This window comes from Glycine soja, chromosome 4 (genome assembly GCF_004193775.1).
Source record: "Glycine soja cultivar W05 chromosome 4, ASM419377v2, whole genome shotgun sequence".
NCBI lineage: Eukaryota > Viridiplantae > Streptophyta > Magnoliopsida > Fabales > Fabaceae > Glycine > Glycine soja.
Genome location: NC_041005.1, coordinates 26,659,748 through 26,680,297, shown reverse-complemented (window position 1 = coordinate 26,680,297; position 20,550 = coordinate 26,659,748). Strand labels below are relative to the sequence as shown.

Below are 20,550 nucleotides of genomic sequence, written 5' to 3'. Positions count from 1 at the left end.
ATAGACCAAATAATGGGCGAAAAGGCCACCATATCCCTTGTGAAGCTAGTAGTCTATTATAGCAATGTTAATATTATCCCTAGTCATTTGCAAACCAAGACCACCTATCTCTTGGGTAATGTCACTTGTTGCCAACCAACAAGATGAATTAAGGAACATATACTTTGTATGTAATTATATGTAGAAATCTATGAGAATATTGAAGAAGTGAGAGCAAATTTACCAACTTTGTTTAGGAATAGATTTTTACTAGAAGTTAATCTCGTTAGCATCTTAAATGTAAAGTACAACAACTTTATGAATTCTATATCTAAACTTAAATTTATGCAATATAAAAATAAAAGGTTTTACTTCTTTTAAAATTAATTATGCTCTTTATAAAATTAATTTTATTCACCCCTGTTTTCCAACTAAATACACACAAAAGACAAAACCAAAAAATTAATACATTTGTGTGTTTTTTTCTTTTTTATCATGATTTATGATTTTTTCTGTTTTCAAGGAGGAAACTTTAACCATAGGAGGACAAAATAAATTTGGTTTCCATTATTTCATTTATTTAAGATTTATTTTCACGTTTCTATTTTTTAATTCTAATTTATAAATATTAATATCTAAAAATTAGAATTTTACATATATATATATAACTGACAAAAAGATATAAAAAAATTAAATTCATAAAAACATTAAACTTGACAATAAAAAATAAGGTTGAAATTTAAAAAAAAATAATTCAATTTGATGTTGTTATTATTTAAAAGTTAAATTAGGTTGTATGTTTTTGAAATAGTTTGATTTGATATTTTCCTTTTAAAAAATTCAATTACATCTTTTATTTTTTAAAATGAGTTTAATTTTATTTTATTTAGAATTAGTTTTGGTGGTTGACTAGTAGGAATAAAAATACGTTACATAGTTTGATAAGACTCATGCTAAACCAAACTTTTTGAAAAAATTGACCAAATTAAAACTTTTATCAAAGTTTATTTAGTTAAACATGTCATGTGATTTGCCATTAAATAAATCTCTTGGGCCCAACAAACCAACCTATTTAAAAAATATTAATAAAATATGTGTTATTGGTATTATTATATTAAATTTATTATAATACATTAAAATCATACATTTATATCTCTTTTTAAACATTAAGCATATTCTAAAACTTATAATTAAGTTTATTGAAAAATAAATGTTTGTCTTCTTTAAATGGTTCAGCATAAAATACTGTATCTTTAGATAAGTTATCATGAATGTTATATAAAATCTTAAAATATTTTATATCATATAAATAAGTTAGATTTGATTGTATAACAAACATATTTTTACTTTATTTTAGTATTAAAAATGATCACATACTAATCCCTTAAGAGTATGTTTGGATGGAGAAATTTAATAGGATAATTTAATTTTTTAAAGGATTTTAATTACTTTTCAATTAAATAAGATGTCTGGATAAAAATTTGAAAATAAAATGAAATTTAAGTATTTTGATCAGGGATTTTAGTTAACTTAAATATTAGCATTTCAAATTCTTTCATTTTATGAAAGAATTTCAAATTATGTTGTCCTGTAGGGCACGTGAGAGTTATTGGCGGCCTCCAACCTGCAATCGCAAGAGCGTTGAAATGATCGTTTTGGGGAAGAGAGAGAGCGTTGTGACGAGGCTCCAAGAGGAGAGGGACGGTTTTGGGGAAAAGGTCGTGGGGGCCGAAGTGGTGGGAGAGGAAGTGGGAGAGAGGGCTGAAGTGAGGGTTTTTATGGGAGGTGATGAGGATTTGGATGTCGGGGGCGTCGCGGAGTTCTTGAAGGAACTGGGGACAATGGCCGCAGGGGGCAACAGAGACGGCGAAGGAGTCGAGGCGGGTCTCGACGTTGTTGGCCATGTTGGTGAGGAGGAACTGTTCGGCGTGGATGGTGTGGTGGAAGGGGAGGCCGGGGAACTCCATGTTCACGCCCACGAAGATGCGACCGGAGGTGCCGAGTCTGACGGCGGCGACGGGAAAGTTGGAGATGGAAGGACGGGCGAGGGACTGAGCAGAGGAAACGAGGGAAGGGAGGAGTTTGGAGATTGATTGGGATTCGGCCTCCGATGCGGAGATTACGAATCTGGGTTTCGAATGCGGGTATTTTTAAAATGAAGAAATCTAATTTTTTATCCAAACACAAAATTTTAGAAATGAAGAAATTTAAATTGAAACATTTGAAATTCTCAGAATTTAAAATTCTTTAGAATTTTAAATTTCCTCATCCAAACACACCCTAAATAAACTTGTAGACTCGATAAATGTCTCTTAAAAAAATATTTTATGTTTGACTAGAATTAAACCATATACTTTTAATAAAAGTTAAGCTCAAATTTAGTTCGACTTAGTCTATTTTCACTTTTATATGTCAGATTTTTCGATAACAAATACTTATCAACAAAATTGATTAATCATATCTTAAAAAATTTCTTGAGCAAGAAAAATTCAAACAAATTGAACTCATTTTTTAAAAAATAAAATTACATTGATGTATAAAAAAATACATTATCTAATTAAATTAAACCTTTAAATTAATAAAAGATCAAATTAACCCCCAAAAATAAATTAAGGGAAAAAAAGTAATTTAATAAAAAAATCATTAATGAAATTTATTTACTAAAAACCAAAACGCATGAAAGGTGACGAGTTGGAGTTGCTCATTTAAACCAAAACAAAAAGGGCAGCAAACACTTATCGTCATTTGAACTCGAAAGCGTGTGTGATTCGTTGTGGAAGAAGGGCTGGGGTTTTGTGTTAGATTTTTGTGTGTGTGTGTGTGTGTCTTATTATGAAGAAGAACGGAGAAAATGTTCAACGTTGATCCTTCATTTCCTAATGTCCCTACCCTCACCACTGAACAGATTCAAAAGGTACCAACTTTTTTTCTTCACTCATTTCTCTATTTCATTAATGTTATCATTTTACTTGGTTTTAACCTTCTTGATTATCTTGGGTCTACGTTTGTGTTGGGGTTTCATAAAAATGTCACCTTTCAATGTTGTCCCCTTTCCTTGTCCAATTCATGTTTAGTTAATGGCACAGAATGTGCATGTGGCTCCACTCTTTGTTTTTCCTTGTGCCCTAAGTTATTCATCTGGTTTTCAGCTTTTGTTAATTTTTTTGCTTTTCTTGAATTGAATGAAAGGGAAAACGTTAATTGCATGTGTTTCTTGCATAAAAAAATGATGGTTCTGTGTCTATGTAATCTAGTGATACCGAAATCATTTCATGCCATTTATATTCCTCTTTCATAACATTGTTGCATGAAATTTTACAAAGGAATGCGGGGTGTGGGGAGGTGTATTAGATGAATGCATTTTGGTGTCAAAAGTTAGATGAGTGCATGATGCATGTGCGTAAAAATGTTTGTTTTGGACCTTTAATCGAAGCAATGATTACTAAAGTATTTATGCCAGTTTATCTCTTATAGACAAGTTTTTATGCTTGGTGGAGTACTTGGAGGAGAATAAGGAGCTGATCTTGGCAATATTGGAGCATCAAAACCTGGGAAAGTTCACTGAGATTGCACAGTTAGTAACCAAAGTTATTTTAATTCGCTTATGTTTTTGTTGCTTTATGGTTGCTTCTCGGTAGTACCAAGTGATGTCAATTGCACTTTGTTTTTCCTTTTCACTTCTTCATTCTCTTGCAAACCATTTAGTCCTCTATGGCAATTACCATGGAAACCTTGTTAAATAGCCGCAATAGCACCACTATAATGCTATTGCACAGATGAATTTCTTGGACCCACGATTGTGACTCCATCGGCTATTGCGGCTGCTATCATTGTTGTGGTTGCGGCATCATCCTGCATCCTCTTGTTATCTCTAGCGAGTCTCCAGCCAATTGAACTTTTGATTTAATATTATGCCAATTTTTATGTATTTTTTTATTTGCATACAACTTAATTTTATATGCATATATAATTGATATATACCATATATTTCAACTGTTACGCAACTTCTTCTATATGCCTGCGATGCTATCTCCTATATGATATAGAGGGTTATTGGCTTTCCACCATTTTCCGCTATCCGCACTTGATAACACTGCTTCACATAAACATAAATCCCTGTGTAGTTGTTCTCTAACTAAAATTATATTTCACTTTGTATGGTCATTAGTACTACATGCAATAGTGAACCTGTGTTTCAGTTGACAAATTGCAAAGTTATGTGCCTTTGATTACATAAAAATTGGCATAATATTAAATCAAAAGTTCAAAAAAATAATAATGCAAAGTAAGACTTTGTTGAGGCTTTGTTGAGGATATGGCTGCCTAGTTTTTACGGAGGCTTCCTTTTATCATCTTTCTAATACAGTGGTTCTCCTTGTGTTTATGTATTAGTTGGTCTCGATAAAATTTCTTTTGCCATTCAAAAAAAAATAATTTAAAAACAAGGTTTTAAATTGTGATTGCTGGAAATTGTGGGTACATGTGGCCACAATTGCGGTCAAGCTCCAAAACCTTGATGTTGTGACGGACATATGTTGTATTTTCATGTCTGATAAGTTAATTGATATGCATACCTTGCTCACACATGTGTTTATGTTTACTTGTTCACTTGCTTGTTATCATCACACATTTTTTATTCGGAGTCTTTTAGCCTGTGTCTATGTATAATGCATAAAGAGATCTCTAATGACCTGAATTGCTCCCATGGAATTTTCCAGCACACTTAATGTACAAAACTCGTCTCCAAGACTTTACTTCAAAGTCAGGCATTCAATTTCCTGTCTATCATACCATTAATGAGGGACATATTCCAAAGTTTAGATCGACGGTGTGGGTTGCAGAGATGCGTTACACTTCCCCATCCACATTTTCCCAAAAAAAAGTTGTTGAACAGGATGTAGCTAGACTTGCTTTGGAGGGTATCCTCCATAGGACCAGAGATGAAGGACTCTCTCTTGTCGATCAGGTGTGAACAAAATTTGTTTTCTCAATTCTTCAGTAGGTGCAATTTCGGTTTGATTGACCATTTAGGAATTGTTAAGTAGTTTTGAGGTATTTTTTGTTAATAATAATTTTCTACAGGATAGACACTAAACTCTGCTTATATGTTAGGCTTGTTTTATGCTTACTTTGCTTCTGGTTGGCAAACATCCTAATGCTTTGTAGTAATTAGAAGAATTTGTTTCATTTTTGTGAAAATGTCTGCTATCTTCCCTTAGATGTAATGTAGTTTCTCTTGTTCTTTCTAATGAAATATTGTTGTCTATTAAATATTTTTTTTTTGTCTAGTGACATGAGATATTTTTCATAACTTGTCATTTTCAGTTAGTGTACATGTATGTTAAGAATAATCTTTTTTATTCGAATAGATTTTCTATAATAAATTAATTTGTGCTTCTGCATGTTATACTTTTATTGGATATATCTCTCTTTGTATTGATGGAGAATCTTAGTTGAAGATTATCCTGTAACATGTCACTGAGGCTCTTGGTTTTCAGCGGGTAAGGTAACAGTATCTGATAGCCATGCAACTTTGATCCAAACGAAGTGTCATTACAACAAATAATTTATGTTGCCAATGGAATTAGAGTTTAGATCCTCATCTTTGTTTATGGTTTGAAACTAGTCCGGTATAGTTTAAAGTAATAATTCTTAAATTTTTGTCGTGGAAAATCAATTTAATTTTAAGTGCCTAATTATTGTTGAAATAATTAATTTCCTACTTATAAAAAATAAATAACTGGTGAAATAGCTTTAATACTTAATTATTAATTTAAGATTTGTCATTGCTTCATTTTGGTTTGGTTTGGTATTATCATTCAATATTACCTTTATGTAAAATGTTGATTCTTTGTTGTCATTGTCTTCCAGATTTCTCCAATTTTCAAGTCTATCATGAATGAGTATGCTCATAAACTGCATGTAGAACAACCTACATACAACAATGATAAGCAACTGCTAGGAGGGGTGCTTCCTGCTTTTATAACTTCTTTGGTTTTCAATGGTACAAGTTACACTGGTGGTCCAGCTGGAACAAAAAAGGATGTTGAGCAGTCAGCCGCAAAGGCTGCAATTCTTTCAATTATGAGTATCCTTTCGTGTATGCTTTATTACATATTTCCAGTAGATTTTAGGTGGCAATGTGCTTACCTACTAAATGACTATTTAATCCAGGTGATTCTAGCTCGGGAACTGCACTTGCCGAGGTTATTAGGTCAAAGTCTATATTTTACTATGCAGTGTTATCCGATATACAAGATTTTAATCATGTTTCAAACATGTGGAAATGCCCGTGGTATGCGTGAAATACTGAAAGAAAAATCTAGTCCAAGTTACTTGTTAAGCTCATTTATATTTTTCTTTGTTGTTTATCGTGGGTTTTAATTTTGCTCATGGTTTGTCTATGATGAGAATGAGTATCTACTAAAGAAAGTATGTGTTGTGCTAACTGTTATTTTATGACAGGGCAACTGGTGCTGTGTACCCTTCTCGAAGATAGTGAGTCTTCTTACTTGCACTCAAATAATGCTTTTAGTGTTTACTTTTAATTTTCGTGGATATGTTAACAAATTTGTCATTGTATGCTTCGATTTGCAGCTCTTTGATTCTTAGTTTTAAGAATTTATCCTTATTAAATTAAACTATCCTTGCCTAAGACCAATAAGTGTGATTTTCAATTGATCTGATTTTTACTAATTCCAAAAATATAATATAAACATGTATTGCAGAATGCCAGTTTGCCGTTTTCCAAATAATATTTGCCGCAAGTAAATACAAATTTGATATACGTCTGATTTAAATTTACATGAGTCAACTATGTTGCATTTAATATGTCATATGATCTACGTATTAATATATTGCCATGCATTCGTAATTCCAATTACTGTTTAATTGACAGGGAAGAAGGAAGGGCATGTTAGATTATCCTGTCTCACAGGATGCGGATGAAAACATACAAGATTATTTATCGGGTTTGTGGGAGAATGTTTTTTAAAGCATTGACAGAGTAATCTTGTGCCCTGGGCAAAATGTGATTTTAAGTTGCCGGTGCTATGTCCAGTTTCTGTAGTAGTTTATTTCTCCCAACTGTTACAATTCAGTGTGCTTTCATTAATGTGGGCCTCTTGTTGTGGTATTCTTGCTGCATACATTGCATCTGATAAACTGCAATGTTTTTATGAATGCTTGAAAGATTAATCAGCATGGTTAACCATTTCAGTTTGCAAACTTTTTTTTTATCCTTTCGAATTTAGTAATTCAAATGTCTCTCAGTCTAACAAGATTCGAGGATGGCCAAGCTATATGACGGTTGCGTATTACGACAGTAATGAGTTAACGTTGAAGTATTTGTACGTGCTTTGATTCGAAGGTAGAGATAGGTTAAGTTCTTGTCATTTTTATCTTGCCACCATATTTGGTTGAGGTTTGTTGCTGGAAGAAAAAAACTAATAAAGTGTTGTCCATAGTTTAATTGATGAGCACTTCAATCGATGTTTTGCATTAGCACTCAGGCAGAATTCTAAACCCTTAAGTCCTTTCTTGTAAAATTTTGAGATCACGTCCCACTTCCTATCTACCTTTTTTTTCAATCTTTGATCCTTAAGCACAAAATTTGGAATTGTGAATTGGAGTTCCTTAATGTTAGGTGGAGATAACACAATATTCTACAAGGAACACAACCCCCACAACAACATGGTGATGATCTCCATCTAATGTGTGGCGAGAGACTGCACTATACGATTTCACTCTTTATGGTTAAAGATACAAAGATGGAGAATATAATTAGCCAGTCTAAACTCGAAAGCTTTCTAAGGGGGTTTTAAATTAGTTCGTTGTTTTATTTAGGTAAAATTCTAAAAAATCCATTTTTTTTATGCAAAATGGAGGGATAAAATCTTGGTCCCTATTTAGTAAGATATGAAAGGTTATTCTACATGTGTCATAAATGCATTTAAGGCACCAACTACGATACTCCAATAAAAATAACAAACACATGATATGTTTAGACTAATAAGAAGGATAATAAATTTGGGATTATATAGTAATTTCATCAAATACACTTGACAGCAAAAGTCAAATTTATAGACTGAAAACAGGTATCAAATTCATGGGCTAAATTGAAATATTTATAATTTTTCACATATGTACTTGTCACGTAGACTCTATATGTTATGTATGTGTCACATAAACACTTGAGATAACATGTATGATGTAGTATCTATGATTTTTGACTTCTCGGTGACTCTTACACTACGATATTTCACACGATAACACTTCACTCAACATTCTTGTTAGTCAAAACTTTTCATCGATGAGAACCCTTCGTAGATAATTCTTTCCGATATCTCGAAAATTAGTTCTACCTACATCCCACAAACTAACACAATTTTTTAGCGTGTTTTGTCCTCACTCACGCTTTTTGAAAAACTTTTCAGAAGGTCACTCATCTCACGCTTTTTGAAAAATATCTCATGTCACTAGACAAAAAAAAATAATTTGATAGACAACAATATTTCATTAGAAAGAACAAGAGAAACTACATTACATCTAAGGGAAGATAGCAGACATTTTCACAAAAATGAAACAAATTCTTCTAATTACTACAAAGCATTAGGATGTTTGCCAACTAGAAGCAAAGTAAGCATAAAACAAGCCTAACATATAAGCAGAGTTTAGTGTCTATCCTGTAGAAAATTATTATTAACAAAAATTACCTCAAAACTACTTAACAATTCCTAAATGGTCAATCAAACCGAAATTGCACCTACTGAAGAATTGAGAAAACAAATTTTGTTCACACCTGATCGACAAGAAAGAGTCCTTCATCTCTGGTCCTATGGAGGATACCCTCCAAAGCAAGTCTAGCTACATCCTGTTCAGCAGCTTTTTTTTTGGGAAAATGTGGACGGGGAAGTGTAACGCATCTCTGCAACCCACACCGTTGATCTAAACTTTGGAATATGATCCTGTCCCTCATTAATGGTATGATAGACAGGAAATTGAATGCCTGACTTTGAAGTAAAGTCTTGGAGACGAGTTTTGTACATTAAGTGTGCTGGAAAATCCCATGGGAGCAATTCAGGTCATTAGAGATCTCTTTATGCATTATACATAGACACAGGCTAAAAGACTCCGAATAAAAAATGTGTGATGATAACAAGCAAGTGAACAAGTAAACATAAGCACATGTGTGTGCAAGGTATGCATATCAATTAACTTATCAGACATGAAAATACAACATATGTCCGTCACAACATCAAGGTTTTGGAGCTTGACCGCAACTGCGGCCACATGTACCCACAATTTCCAGCAATCACAATTTAAAACCTTATTTTTAAATTATTATTTTTTTGAATGGCAAAAGAAATTTTATTGAGACCAACTAATACAAAAACACAAGGAGAACCACTGTATTAGAAAGATGATAAAAGGAAGCCTCCGTAAAAACTAGGCAGCCATATCCTCAACAAAGCCTCACCAAAACTCAAAAGCAAAGGCTATGAACTTAAACGTTCACCACTTCCTAATGAAGCACAAAGCCATAAGCAAAATTAAAACCCACGATAAACAACAAAACATATTCGAGTATCAAAATTAATAAAGTCATGCCAGAAAAATTCATTTTTGCAAAATAAATCAATGTAAAGTGTCAGATATAGAAAACATCTAAAGAGTTTTAGGCCAAACTCATTTTGAGTCAAAACTATAAAAAAAATTCAAAATCAATTATAGGAAACCTCAATTCGCCCCCAAAGACAGTAGAACTAAGAAGAATAACAAGAATACGATTGGTTTCGATATTATTATGTTGAAAAAATGAAGGACTTATGAGGAGGGTTAGAGTGAACAGGAGCAGGAACAGGAGGTGGAGGAGGCTCAGAAGAAGACGAAGCCATGGGTAGCAGAAGAAGAAGGAGAATGAGGAGTTTCTCGGCAAAATAGGGTTTCTTTTCAAACAAATTCCCCGAGGGATTCTGTTTTTCAAAGGGTTCAGCGGTTTAGAAATTTTTGTCCTCAGACAATCTCTTTGTAAACTTACTCTGGAGGGGTTCTTGTACTGGCGGAACGAAAAAGCGGTTACCAACCAACAGATTTCGCTGCTGGCAGGATACACATACCCTAGTTGCACTGATTCTGCCAGTGGGCCTAGCGTTTTTGCTCTGGTGTGTTCCGGAGGAGAGGGCAGAGGGAGCAGGGATTCAGCGCAGTGTAGCAAGGGTTCATACATATTTGTTTAATCTTTTTGACCAATAACAAAGGAAAGAAAATACAATCATGCACTTGTTGTGTCTTGTGGCTGGATCAGTGGCACATGCTCTGTCGAAGTGCCCTCTTTCCTTCTCATCATCTTTAAAACCAAAAGTACTTTGTCCTAATTTCGAGCTGTAAGTTTTGTTAAAAATATTTTGGCTTCTCGAGGGGCTTGTTTGGCCATACTTAGTCAAAAGTGAAGGACAATACACACAAGAGCCAAACAAATTATCCGCCATTATATATAATGAGTGTCATATTTTGAAACTAAATCTTGAATCTCGAATGTCAGTGGCATTTCATTAAACAAGTTTCCCCACACATGACCTTCCCCCTTAAACTTGTTCTTCACCTTCTAACGAATCTTCACATAGCTAAGGCTGAATATAATAGTGTGCTTAATTCTCTAAAGCAAAATCCTCAGGATCCTTCCCTTCTTGCTCTAGATAACCGCACTAGAGGGCAGACCATTATGCTTAGAAAAGCGGAGTCTATGAAATTTGCTCAGCTCAACAAAAACAGATATCTCCTGCAGGCTGATAAATGCTCCAAATTCTTTCATGCTTTATTCAAGCGCAACAGACACAGTCGGTTTATTGCTGCCATAAGGCTAGAAGGATGGGCATAACACTTCCTCCCAAGATGAAATTGCCCTTGCTTTTGTGAATCACTTTAGGAATTTGTTTAGTGCTCGTGAGCTGACCCAAACTCCTTCCATTTCGATCTGCAACAAGGGTCCTAAGGTTCCCACCGATTGCTTTGCAGCCTTACTTTGTCCTGCTTCTAAGCAAGAGGTTTGGAACATTATTTCTGTGATGGATAACAATAAAGCTCCTGGGCCAGATGGTTTCAATGCTTATTCTTCAAGAAGGCTTGGAATATCATTGGTGATGATATCTTTGCGACGGTTAATGAATTCTTTACAACTGGAAAAATTTTAAAGCAGATCAACCATGCTATTATTGTGCTTATTCCTAAGCATGATCAGGCCTCCCAGGTTAACCATTTTAGACCCATATCTTGCTGTAATTTGTTATACAAGATTGTGTCTAAAATTCTGGTCAACCGCATAGCCCTAATGCTTGAGACTATTATTGGGGAAACTCAAACTACCTTCATTAAGAACAGAAAGATGATGGACAACATCTTCCTAGTTCAAGAGATTTTGCGCAAATAAGCCCGAAAAAGATCCTCTCCGAGATGCCTCCTGAAAATTGACTTGCATAAAGCTTATGATTCCATTTCCCGGGAATTCTTGGATTGGATGCTTAAGTCCATTGGCTTCCCAGCCCAGTTCTGTACTTGGATCATGGAATGTGTTTCTTCCACTTCCTTTATTGTGGCAATCAATGGATCCATTTATGGCCACTTCAAAGGGTAGCGGGGTCTTAGACAAGGGGATCCTCTCTCCCCTTATCTGTTTGTGCTTTGTTTGGAGTACTTTTCTAGAGATATGAGCAGCCTCAAGGATGATGCCAATTTTAAATTTCATCCCAATTGTGCAGGTATTCAACTATCTCATTTGGCTTTTGTAGATGATATTATGCTTCTATCTAGAGGAGATGTCCCTTCTGTGTCAACTATGTTTGCCAAGCTTCAGCACTTCTGTAGGGTTTCACGGCTTTCCATCAGCTCTGATAAATCTGCCATATAATTAACTGGTATTAGGCCTCATGAGCTTTCTCATATTCAACAGCTTACTGGATTTAGCTTGGGTGGCTTCCCTTTTAGATACTTGGGTATTCCCCTTTTATCATCTAGATTAAATGTATGCCACTATGCTCCCTTGCTTTCCAAGATTACTGGCCTGATTCAGGGATGGAGCATGAAGTCTTTATCTTATGCAGGTAAGCTAGAGTTGATCAGAGTAGTTATTCAAGGAATTGTGAATTTCGGGATGAGGATTTTTCCTTTGCCTCAATCTGTTCTGGACCGGATCAACGCTTCGTGCCGTAATTTTCTGTGGGGCAAAGCGGATATTGGCAAAAACAAGCCCTTGGTTGCTTGGTCAGTAGTTTGTTCTTCAAAAAAAGAAGGGGGTTTAGGCCTTTTTAATCTCAAGGACTGGAACCTTCCGCTTCTTTCCCATATCCTGTGGGACTTTCATTGTAAGAAAAATTCTCTATGGGTTTGGTAGGTTCACCATTACTATTTCAGAGGGAGCGATGTGTGGAATTACAATACTTCTTCATTAGATTCAGTTTTGATAACGAAAATCATTCAAATAAGGGACTTTATTATCTCCAAAGAGCTAAGTACAGAAGAGGCCAAAAAGAGGATTCAATCTTGGAGTATCAATGAAAAATTTCTTGTTGGCAAAGTCTACGAATACATTAGAGGTGTCAAGCCTACTATTAGTTGGTGTTCTGTTATATGGAACCCAGCAATCCTCCCTAAGATGTCTTTCATTCTATGGCTTGCTAAAAGGAACCGGCTGCTTACTCTTGACAAAGCTGCTTTTTTGAACAAGGGTTCCCTCTGCCCTTTATGTTCAAATGAGGCTGAGTCAAATGCTCATTTGTTCTTTTCTTGCAGGAAATCTCTCCAAGTTTGGGCTCACATTCGTGATTTGGCTCCTTTCCGCAGGCGTTTCACTTCTTTGCAGCGCATTACTGACTCTTTAATTAGGGGTAGATCCACATCAGGTGTTCAAGGAAAATTTCGTTGTCTGGCTATAGCAATTACAGTCTACTGCATCTGGCTGTCTAGGAACAAGTTGATTTTTGAAGATTATCAATTTTCTGTAATAGAGGTTATTAGCAAGATTAAGTTTCTTATGTATAGACAAGCGCACCTGTTGCATTTGTTTTAGCATCTTGATATAGGTCTTCTTATATTAGGAAGACTTTTGATTTCTCTAGCTACGGGGTATGCCCCATTTATTGTTGTATCATTTTGGGTTTAATATAATTTACATTTTTCCCAAAAAAAAGATATGAAGTGAGGGAAGCTGAAGTGCTCTCTTTCCTTCTCATCATCTTTAAAACCAAAAGTACTTTGTCCTAATTTCGGGCTGCAAGTTTTGTTAAAAATATTTTGGCTTCTCGAGGGGCTTGTTTGGTCATACTCAGTCAAAAGTGAAGGACAATATACACAAGAGCCAAGCAAATTATCCGTCATTATATATAATGAGCATCATATTTTGAAACTAAATCTTGAATCTTGAATGTCAGTGGCATTTCATTAAACAAGTTGCCCCACACATGACCTTCCCCCTTAAACTTGTTCTTCACCTTCTAACGAATCTTCACATAGCTTGTTTTCCTGAATAATCATGTACAATTGTCAAATCCATATAAGAAAAAAACAACAATGTTATTTAATACTAATGTCCTTATACAATAAGAGATAGAAAATAAATAGTAGTAACTCTTTTTTTTTTAATGTCGCTATATGTTTCGACAGATTTTTTTAACATATGAAAAGAAAAAGTTGAAGTTTATTAAAAATTAGAACAAAATTTTGTAGATTTCATTCTTTTGCTTAATGAATATTATTCATGATTTTATAGCTTTCAGTTAATTTTAACTAATAGTAATAGGTACGTAAGAAGGAAAAAAAAAAGACATCTCCAATGGAGATTTGTCTATTGATTAAAAGCAACTAAGTATAAAATAAAATATTAAATCTCCAAAAAAAACCCAAAAAATTATATATTTAAAAGTAAGAAAGAGAATATTTAATATTTAAGTTACTCAAAATATGTTTGAGATGCTCTAAAAAAAAGTTTTCTGATATACTAATCTCTAGTATATCGGATAATAAAAAAATACTAGGACATCTCCAATGTAAATCTTCACACTCATATTTTGAGTAATTTAAATATTACATTTTCTCTTTTCTTATTTTTAAATATACAATTTTCTATTTTAACAGATGAAAATGTACCATACTTTCACCATTTTTAAATTTTGTATAAAAAATCTAATAATTTAATTATATTGTGCAACAATATTTGATTTTAAAAATCTTTTACTCATATATTTGTGCATTTGTTTTATTATATTTTCTAAATTATTTTTTATCATAATTTTTTTTCTCTATTACTTATCTTTTCTAGCTTTTAATATACAACAAACAACAAATTTGTTACGAGTAGAGATCTTGTGTGACTCCCGAAGCATCTACTTGCTAAATAAAATGACCATAATAAATAGATGGAAAATAAAATACAAATTATGATGAAGTATAGGATGAATACTTCTAAGTGATCTTTGGTGGACCACTTTCACCGCAAAACTCTTTACGTTTCCTCCCGGAGTCTCTCAGTCTCACGGCACCACTATCTGCCACGCACCGTTGTCATCAGTGATTTCTCTGGCGCCGACACCATAATCAAATTCACCAATCAACACAAAATGCATCTCAAGCTTTTCCAATCAGCTTTGTTATAACCAAATCGTCATAAAAATCAAGAAGCGGGAATAAAAACATGGATTCAATGATGAAATGATCACAAATCTAAAAAAAAAAGATATGAAACACACATCCTCTTCCTCTTCGTGTGGTTTTACGAAGTCGAGGGAAATTGGAAATTTGGCGGAGTAGTGTGTGCCGAGTGAGGGATGACCGTGGAGAGAGAAACTATAAGGTATGGAGGGTGTAGCGTATTAAGATGAAGACAAAATTATTCCAACAGTTACTAATTACGGTCCATCGCAGACCTCATGAGAGCCTTTTTCACGCTAGAAGTTGTCACAAATTAAACTTAAGACCTATACTTTAGTTGAAGAGATGATAAGAGATAATGAAATGGCTGAGAATAGGTAAGAAAAGTATAATAAATTTCTACTTTTAAAAATATTTTTCAGTTTGTTCCCTCCGCCCAAACAATAAAAATCACCTTCCTCTTTCTTCTAATTTTTCTGCAACCAAACCGAGATTTAGATATTTTTTATTACATTAAAAATACACGGTGAAATAGAAATCGTAACAAAGTGATTTTTCATAGCCCCAATCTTTATTCAATCATCAATACTAGTGAGAGAGAGGGAAAAAAAGAATAGAATATAAATAAAATAAGCTACGAAAGATAAATAGAAATAAAATATATCAGTGGAAAAATTTGTAAAAATATATCAAAAAATCATTACTCAAACGGTAGAGGGAAGAAAAAAAACTTTATATTTTCACTCTTTTTTAATAAAATCGTTTGACAATATTTATTGTGATAAAAAAAAATTAACTCATATAAGTAATTATTGAAATACAAATGTTGGGTAAAGTCCTACATGAGGTAGGAATAAAAAGGTTAAACACCATAAGTGAGGATAAAACCCAAAAAATCTGAATCTTAAGGTTGTGTATCAAAGTGTAGTGTCAAATTCATTTGTAGTTGTTTTTGGGCCATTAGTGTTAATCTCTCCTGTATTTATTCCCCTTAGAGGCACAATAATTGATATTAGAGTCGGGCTCTGTGTTAATCTGTCCTTTTGAAAGAGGTGATAATTCATGCAACCTTATCCTATCTTTTGCAAGTCTCTCCGAGAACTCTCTCAGAGTGTATGTTCTGTTTGATTTAGTCACTTGACCTTTTAGGAGTGACGACAATGGAGTTGTTTGACGTTTAATCAATCCATTGAAATTCTAGGGTTTGTCCCCCCCCTTTTTTTGTTTAAAAACATCGACGGGTGAGAATTTTTGATCTGCCCCTATGCTCACTTGAGGCACATGCACGATGCCCCTCATTGCCTTAGTGTAAGGCTTTGAGGTACCAATCGTTATCTTTCGTCATGACCTTGTAGCTGGGAACCTATTGGGTGAGAACTTCTAATATGCCCCTAGGTTTGCTTGATGTTTTTGTATGGTGCCTTTCATTGCCCCAGTGTAGGGCTTTGAGGTATCCATTTTATCTTTCGTCATGACCTTGTAGCTGGGAACCCATTGGGTGAGAACTTCTAATATGCCCTTAGGTTCGCTTGAGGTTTTTGTATGGTGCCTTTCATTGCCCCAGTGTAGGGCTTTGAGGTATCCATTTTTATCTTTCGTCATGACCTTGTAGCTGGAAACCCATTGGGTGAGAACTTCTAATATGCCCTTAGGTTCGCTTGAGGTTTATGCATGGTGCCTTTCATTGCCCCAGTGTAGGGCTATGAGGTAACCATCATTGTCTTGTTTTCACAACCTCGTAGTGAGGAAGAATGAAAGAAGCAGTTGATTCTTGCAAAAAGAATTTTCCAAGGACGAGAAATAGTTGAAGGATTTTTTCAGTTGATGGATTAAGTCAAATGACTCCTATGTAGAAGCAAGATGTTTTGATGTTTTGATGATGCCAAAGGATCAAGTGCTTCTAAGACAAGAATCCAAGAATCCAAGAAAATCAAGGTATATGATCAAGTTGATCTCTAGAATCTTAGGAAGAAGTTTCCAAATTGAAAAAGCAAAAGGTTTGGCCAAAGAATTCTATCTAAATCATTTTAAATTGAGATTTACTCTCTGGTAATCGATTACCAGCAGCTGAAAATGTTTATAACAGTCACTAGAAATTTGAATTCAAAATTTATAATGTGTAATTGATTACACATGGATGGTAATTGATTACCAGCAGTTTATTGAACGTTTTAATTCAAATTTTAAAGCCTGTAATCGATTACACAAGAGGGGATTTTCAGAAAATAATTTCCAAGAGTCACATCTATTCAAATGGTTTATGAATGGCCATCAAAGGTGACTTGAAAACACGAATTTAAAGAGAGTTTTCATTGCCCAAAAAGTTTTATCCTCTCAAAAGATTAAGAGTTTTTCTAAACTGAAAATGTCTTTATCCTCTCAAAAAGATTCCTTGGTCAACCACTTGCATATTCAATAAGGAATTTTGATTGATCTTCATTGTACAATCTATCTCTTTTAAGAGAGATTTCTTCTTCTCTTCTTCTTATTTCTGAAAAGGGATTAAGAGACCGTGGGTCTCTTGTTGTAAAGGATTCCTGAACACAAGGGAAGGGTTGTCCCTGTGTGGTTCAAACTTTGTAAAAGGAATTTTACAAAGAGAGTGGAAAATCTCAAGTGGGTTGCTTGAGGACTGGACGTAGGCACGGGAAGTGGCCGAACCAATATAAATCAAGTTTGCATGCCTCTCTTCCCTTAAACTTCTTTTATTTATTGCTATTTATCTTTTGCTTTAAAGAAGTTTATTTTGAATTGTCTTTTGAGTAATTCATGTTAAGGGTGTATTGTTAATCCAAAAAGAGAGAGTGAAAGTCTTCGTATCTTAATTCAACCCCCCCTTCTTAAGATAACTGAGGCCATTTGTCCCACATCCTATTCTTGATAACTCACTTCTCTCTAAAAAGACAAACTTCCCGGAATGATAAAATGAGGTCACATGAATGTCTTGAAAACACAGTTAATCAAATGCTTTATTTTTTTGTTTTTGAACTTTTTATTTTTATTTTGAAACTTATTTGTTTTGAACTTTACTCGTTGTTTTATGGCACCCCCACCAACGTGCAAGACGAGTAATTTCTGATAGAATGGTCTTGGAAGTCAGCACTCAGGAGCGCATGTCGCTCGAGCAAACAAACCAATGGCTTGCACCCACATTCCAGTGGAAGCAAAGATGTAATTACGAGAGGATGAGGGACAAAGATGTCAGATTTATCCATTTTATTTAGTATTGTAACTATGGTTTCAACCAGCGCACATCAATTAGACTTTGCACCTTATGCTTCAGGGTCATACAGTGCTCAATGGAATGCCCCATGGCTCCTCCATGATATGCACATGTTGCGTTCAAGTCGTATCCTCGGAAAAATGGAGGTTGAGGAAACCTATCAGGGGTTATGGCTACCATTGAATTATCGAGTAGATATGAGAGCAAGTTTAGCATATGACATCGAAATTTGGGGTGAATCCTACAGGCTTTTTGCTGCAAAATTCTTTTTTGGTTGGTGTTTTGGTTCGTGCTAAAGGTGGTGTTTAGCATTGGTTGTGTGGTAGACAGGCTTTGTGGTTGATTTAGGGATGGCCTTTGTGGATAATTGGGTGGTGGGGAAGGAGAAGGTTTGTTATTGGCTGAGTAACGACATTGTTGGGTTGGTGGGAAACTTGGCTGTATAGGAATGGCAGTCACAGCATGGGTTTCTCCCTCATTCTCACCCTCTTTACTTGCCCCAGTTTTTTTCATGAAAGCATGATGATTAAATTTGCCTCTTTTCACACCTACTTTGATCCTTTCGTCGGTGAAAACTAAATCAGCAAAGCTTGAAGGTGTGTAGCCCACCATCTTTTCATAGTAGAAAACTGGTAATGTGTCTACTATCATTGTTATCATTTTTTTCTCCGTCATTGAGGTGCCACTTGAGCTGCCAGGTCTCTCCACCTTTGGGCGTATTCTTTGAAAGATCTGTGCCCCTTTTTGCACATGTTCTGTAGTTGCATCCTATCCGGAACCATATCAAAATTGTACTGATACTGCCTAACGAAGGCAACCATTAGGTCCTTCCAAGAATGGACTCGGGAAGGTTCCAAGTTAGTGTACCAGGTAACAGCTACCCCAGTAAGACTTTCTTAGAAGGAATGTATCAGCAATTCCTCATCTTTTACGTATGCCCCCATCTTCCAACAATACATCTTTAGATGGTTCTTGGGGCAAGTAGTCCCCTTGTACTTGTCAAAGTCCAGCACCTTGAATTTGGGAGGGGTAATGATATTGGGTACTAGGAACAACTCTTCTAGGTTAGCAGAGGCATAATCTTCACCTCCTTCAATGGCCCTGAGCCTTTCCTTTAGATGATCCAACTTTCCCATTTCTGCCATAGCATGAGGGTTTTTACTTGTTGTGGAATGCAAGAGGTGTAGCTGGGGGTGATATTGAGGGCCCTCCAAAGGGTTTTGTAGGGGTATACCACCAACTGCTTGCCCTTTAGTGGCATATCCGAGGCAAGGCTCGAAGTCGGCTAGATTGTGGTGGCGAATTTCATGTGACTCCCCCACGTTTTAAGAGACATGTGCATGATAGTTTAGGGTTGTTGGCTCTCAATGGGTATAGGAGTGGAGTTATTGACATTCTCATTGGGAGTGTATGCCACATTGGGTGGCGTATAGTTGGGAGGCAAGCCATATGGTAAGAAGGCGTGCTCGTTTTGAATTTGCACATCGTGGGGTCATCCATACTTCCCAAATCTTTGCCTACCATATCTGAGGTTGGACGATTCATTTGCTTGAGGCCAGATGGGGGCATCGAGTTCACCTTAGCGACAGCGCTGGTAGCGGCAACTGCAACTGCATTGGCTTCCATTATCTTCCTCATGCTCATCATGGCCTCCATGATCGGGGCCGTTTGCTCTTTCATGGCCTCCATATCGGCCTTCATCTTCTCTTGTACCTCCTCTGCTTTACCCATTATTCTAGCTCTAGCACGAGTTCAGTAAGGGCACTGTAAAGCATGTTTTTTTTTTCTTTTTTTATAACAATGATTAAGTTCTTTTTTTTTCAAGGAAAGAATGCAATGAGCAATGCAACCAATGAACAACATGGATGTATGCGAATGAAGCATAGTTGAAGTATTGCAAATTTTTACGCAGGACATGGGGTTGAATCGATTTAGATTTTCAACATGGTCCATGACATCTTTGTCAAGGTGAAACTGGAAGTAACAAGGATATCAACAATCCTAAACGTGTTTGGCAGTAGACGAAGCAATGATGTAACGCGATCCATCTCTTGCCCCAATTTTTTGCAAGATGGTTACTTCCATACTTCAACTTGACTTGATGAGCCTTTTCATAAAAGCATGAGCTTGGTTCAACCCCATAACCCAGGGAATGGCAATTTTGATCGCCAATACTTCAACAACATTTCATAGGGATGAAAGACTCGGGAATACGCATGCTATGCATGGAAAATGTAATTATGAGATTGAGATGCCCGAAGAGACATCCTTTCTTAGTTAACCACGCATTAGGTACCATGCTCAATCATTTTGTTTTGTTATTTTTTTTTTTTTATTTTAGAAATGGGTTTATGATCCCAACATGGTTGGCTCATGGTACCTAACACATGCAACAAAGAATGCATCATGAATTTCCATGCTTCCTTTTTTTTGTTATTGTTTTGTAGAGGAAAACACAAGGATCATGTATAAGCAAACATGTAGAACGAAAAGTATGTTGAATGCATATGCATGATGATGCAATGACTTATGCAAAATGTGAGGCTGGAATGTGATAACGGACAAATGCAGGAACGATATGTTCATTATGATGCCAAAGAGATGTTTATGCGATGCATGATATGAATGCATTTACGGACACGAGAGCCCGGAATATTATCTCTCCTTACTTGCGCAATTGAGGGTGCAGTGCCCCTTGTGTGCAGTTA

The 20,550-nt window shown here is 35.3% G+C and overlaps 2 protein-coding genes across 3 annotated transcripts; one reads left to right on the top strand and one right to left on the bottom strand.

Annotated features, from left to right (window-relative positions):
- Nucleotides 1-393: 393 nt before the first annotated feature.
- Nucleotides 394-2,114, bottom strand: LOC114410710 (cytidine deaminase 1-like; the record flags this gene model as incomplete). The annotated part of the gene is made up of 2 exons (XM_028374651.1): nucleotides 394-410; nucleotides 1,604-2,114. Coding segments are annotated over 2 exons (528 nt in total), but the record flags the coding sequence as incomplete, so codon positions are not given.
- A 623-nt stretch (nucleotides 2,115-2,737) lies between these two features.
- Nucleotides 2,738-7,192, top strand: LOC114408153 (double-stranded RNA-binding protein 4-like). Of its 2 annotated transcripts, none has more exons than XR_003665833.1 (6): nucleotides 2,738-2,893; nucleotides 3,454-3,553; nucleotides 4,698-4,945; nucleotides 5,851-6,274; nucleotides 6,445-6,477; nucleotides 6,878-7,192. XR_003665833.1 is itself a non-coding variant. In XM_028371250.1 (6 exons), exons 3-6 carry the CDS (start codon nucleotides 4,706-4,708, stop codon nucleotides 6,925-6,927), a joined length of 747 nt encoding a protein of 248 aa, XP_028227051.1. In that variant the 5' UTR covers nucleotides 2,738-2,893; nucleotides 3,440-3,553; nucleotides 4,698-4,705; the 3' UTR covers nucleotides 6,928-7,192. The 2 variants fall into 2 exon arrangements, 1 of the variants encoding a protein (XP_028227051.1); XM_028371250.1 differs by having other exon boundaries at nucleotides 3,440-3,553.
- The last annotated feature ends 13,358 nt before the right edge of the window (nucleotides 7,193-20,550 follow it).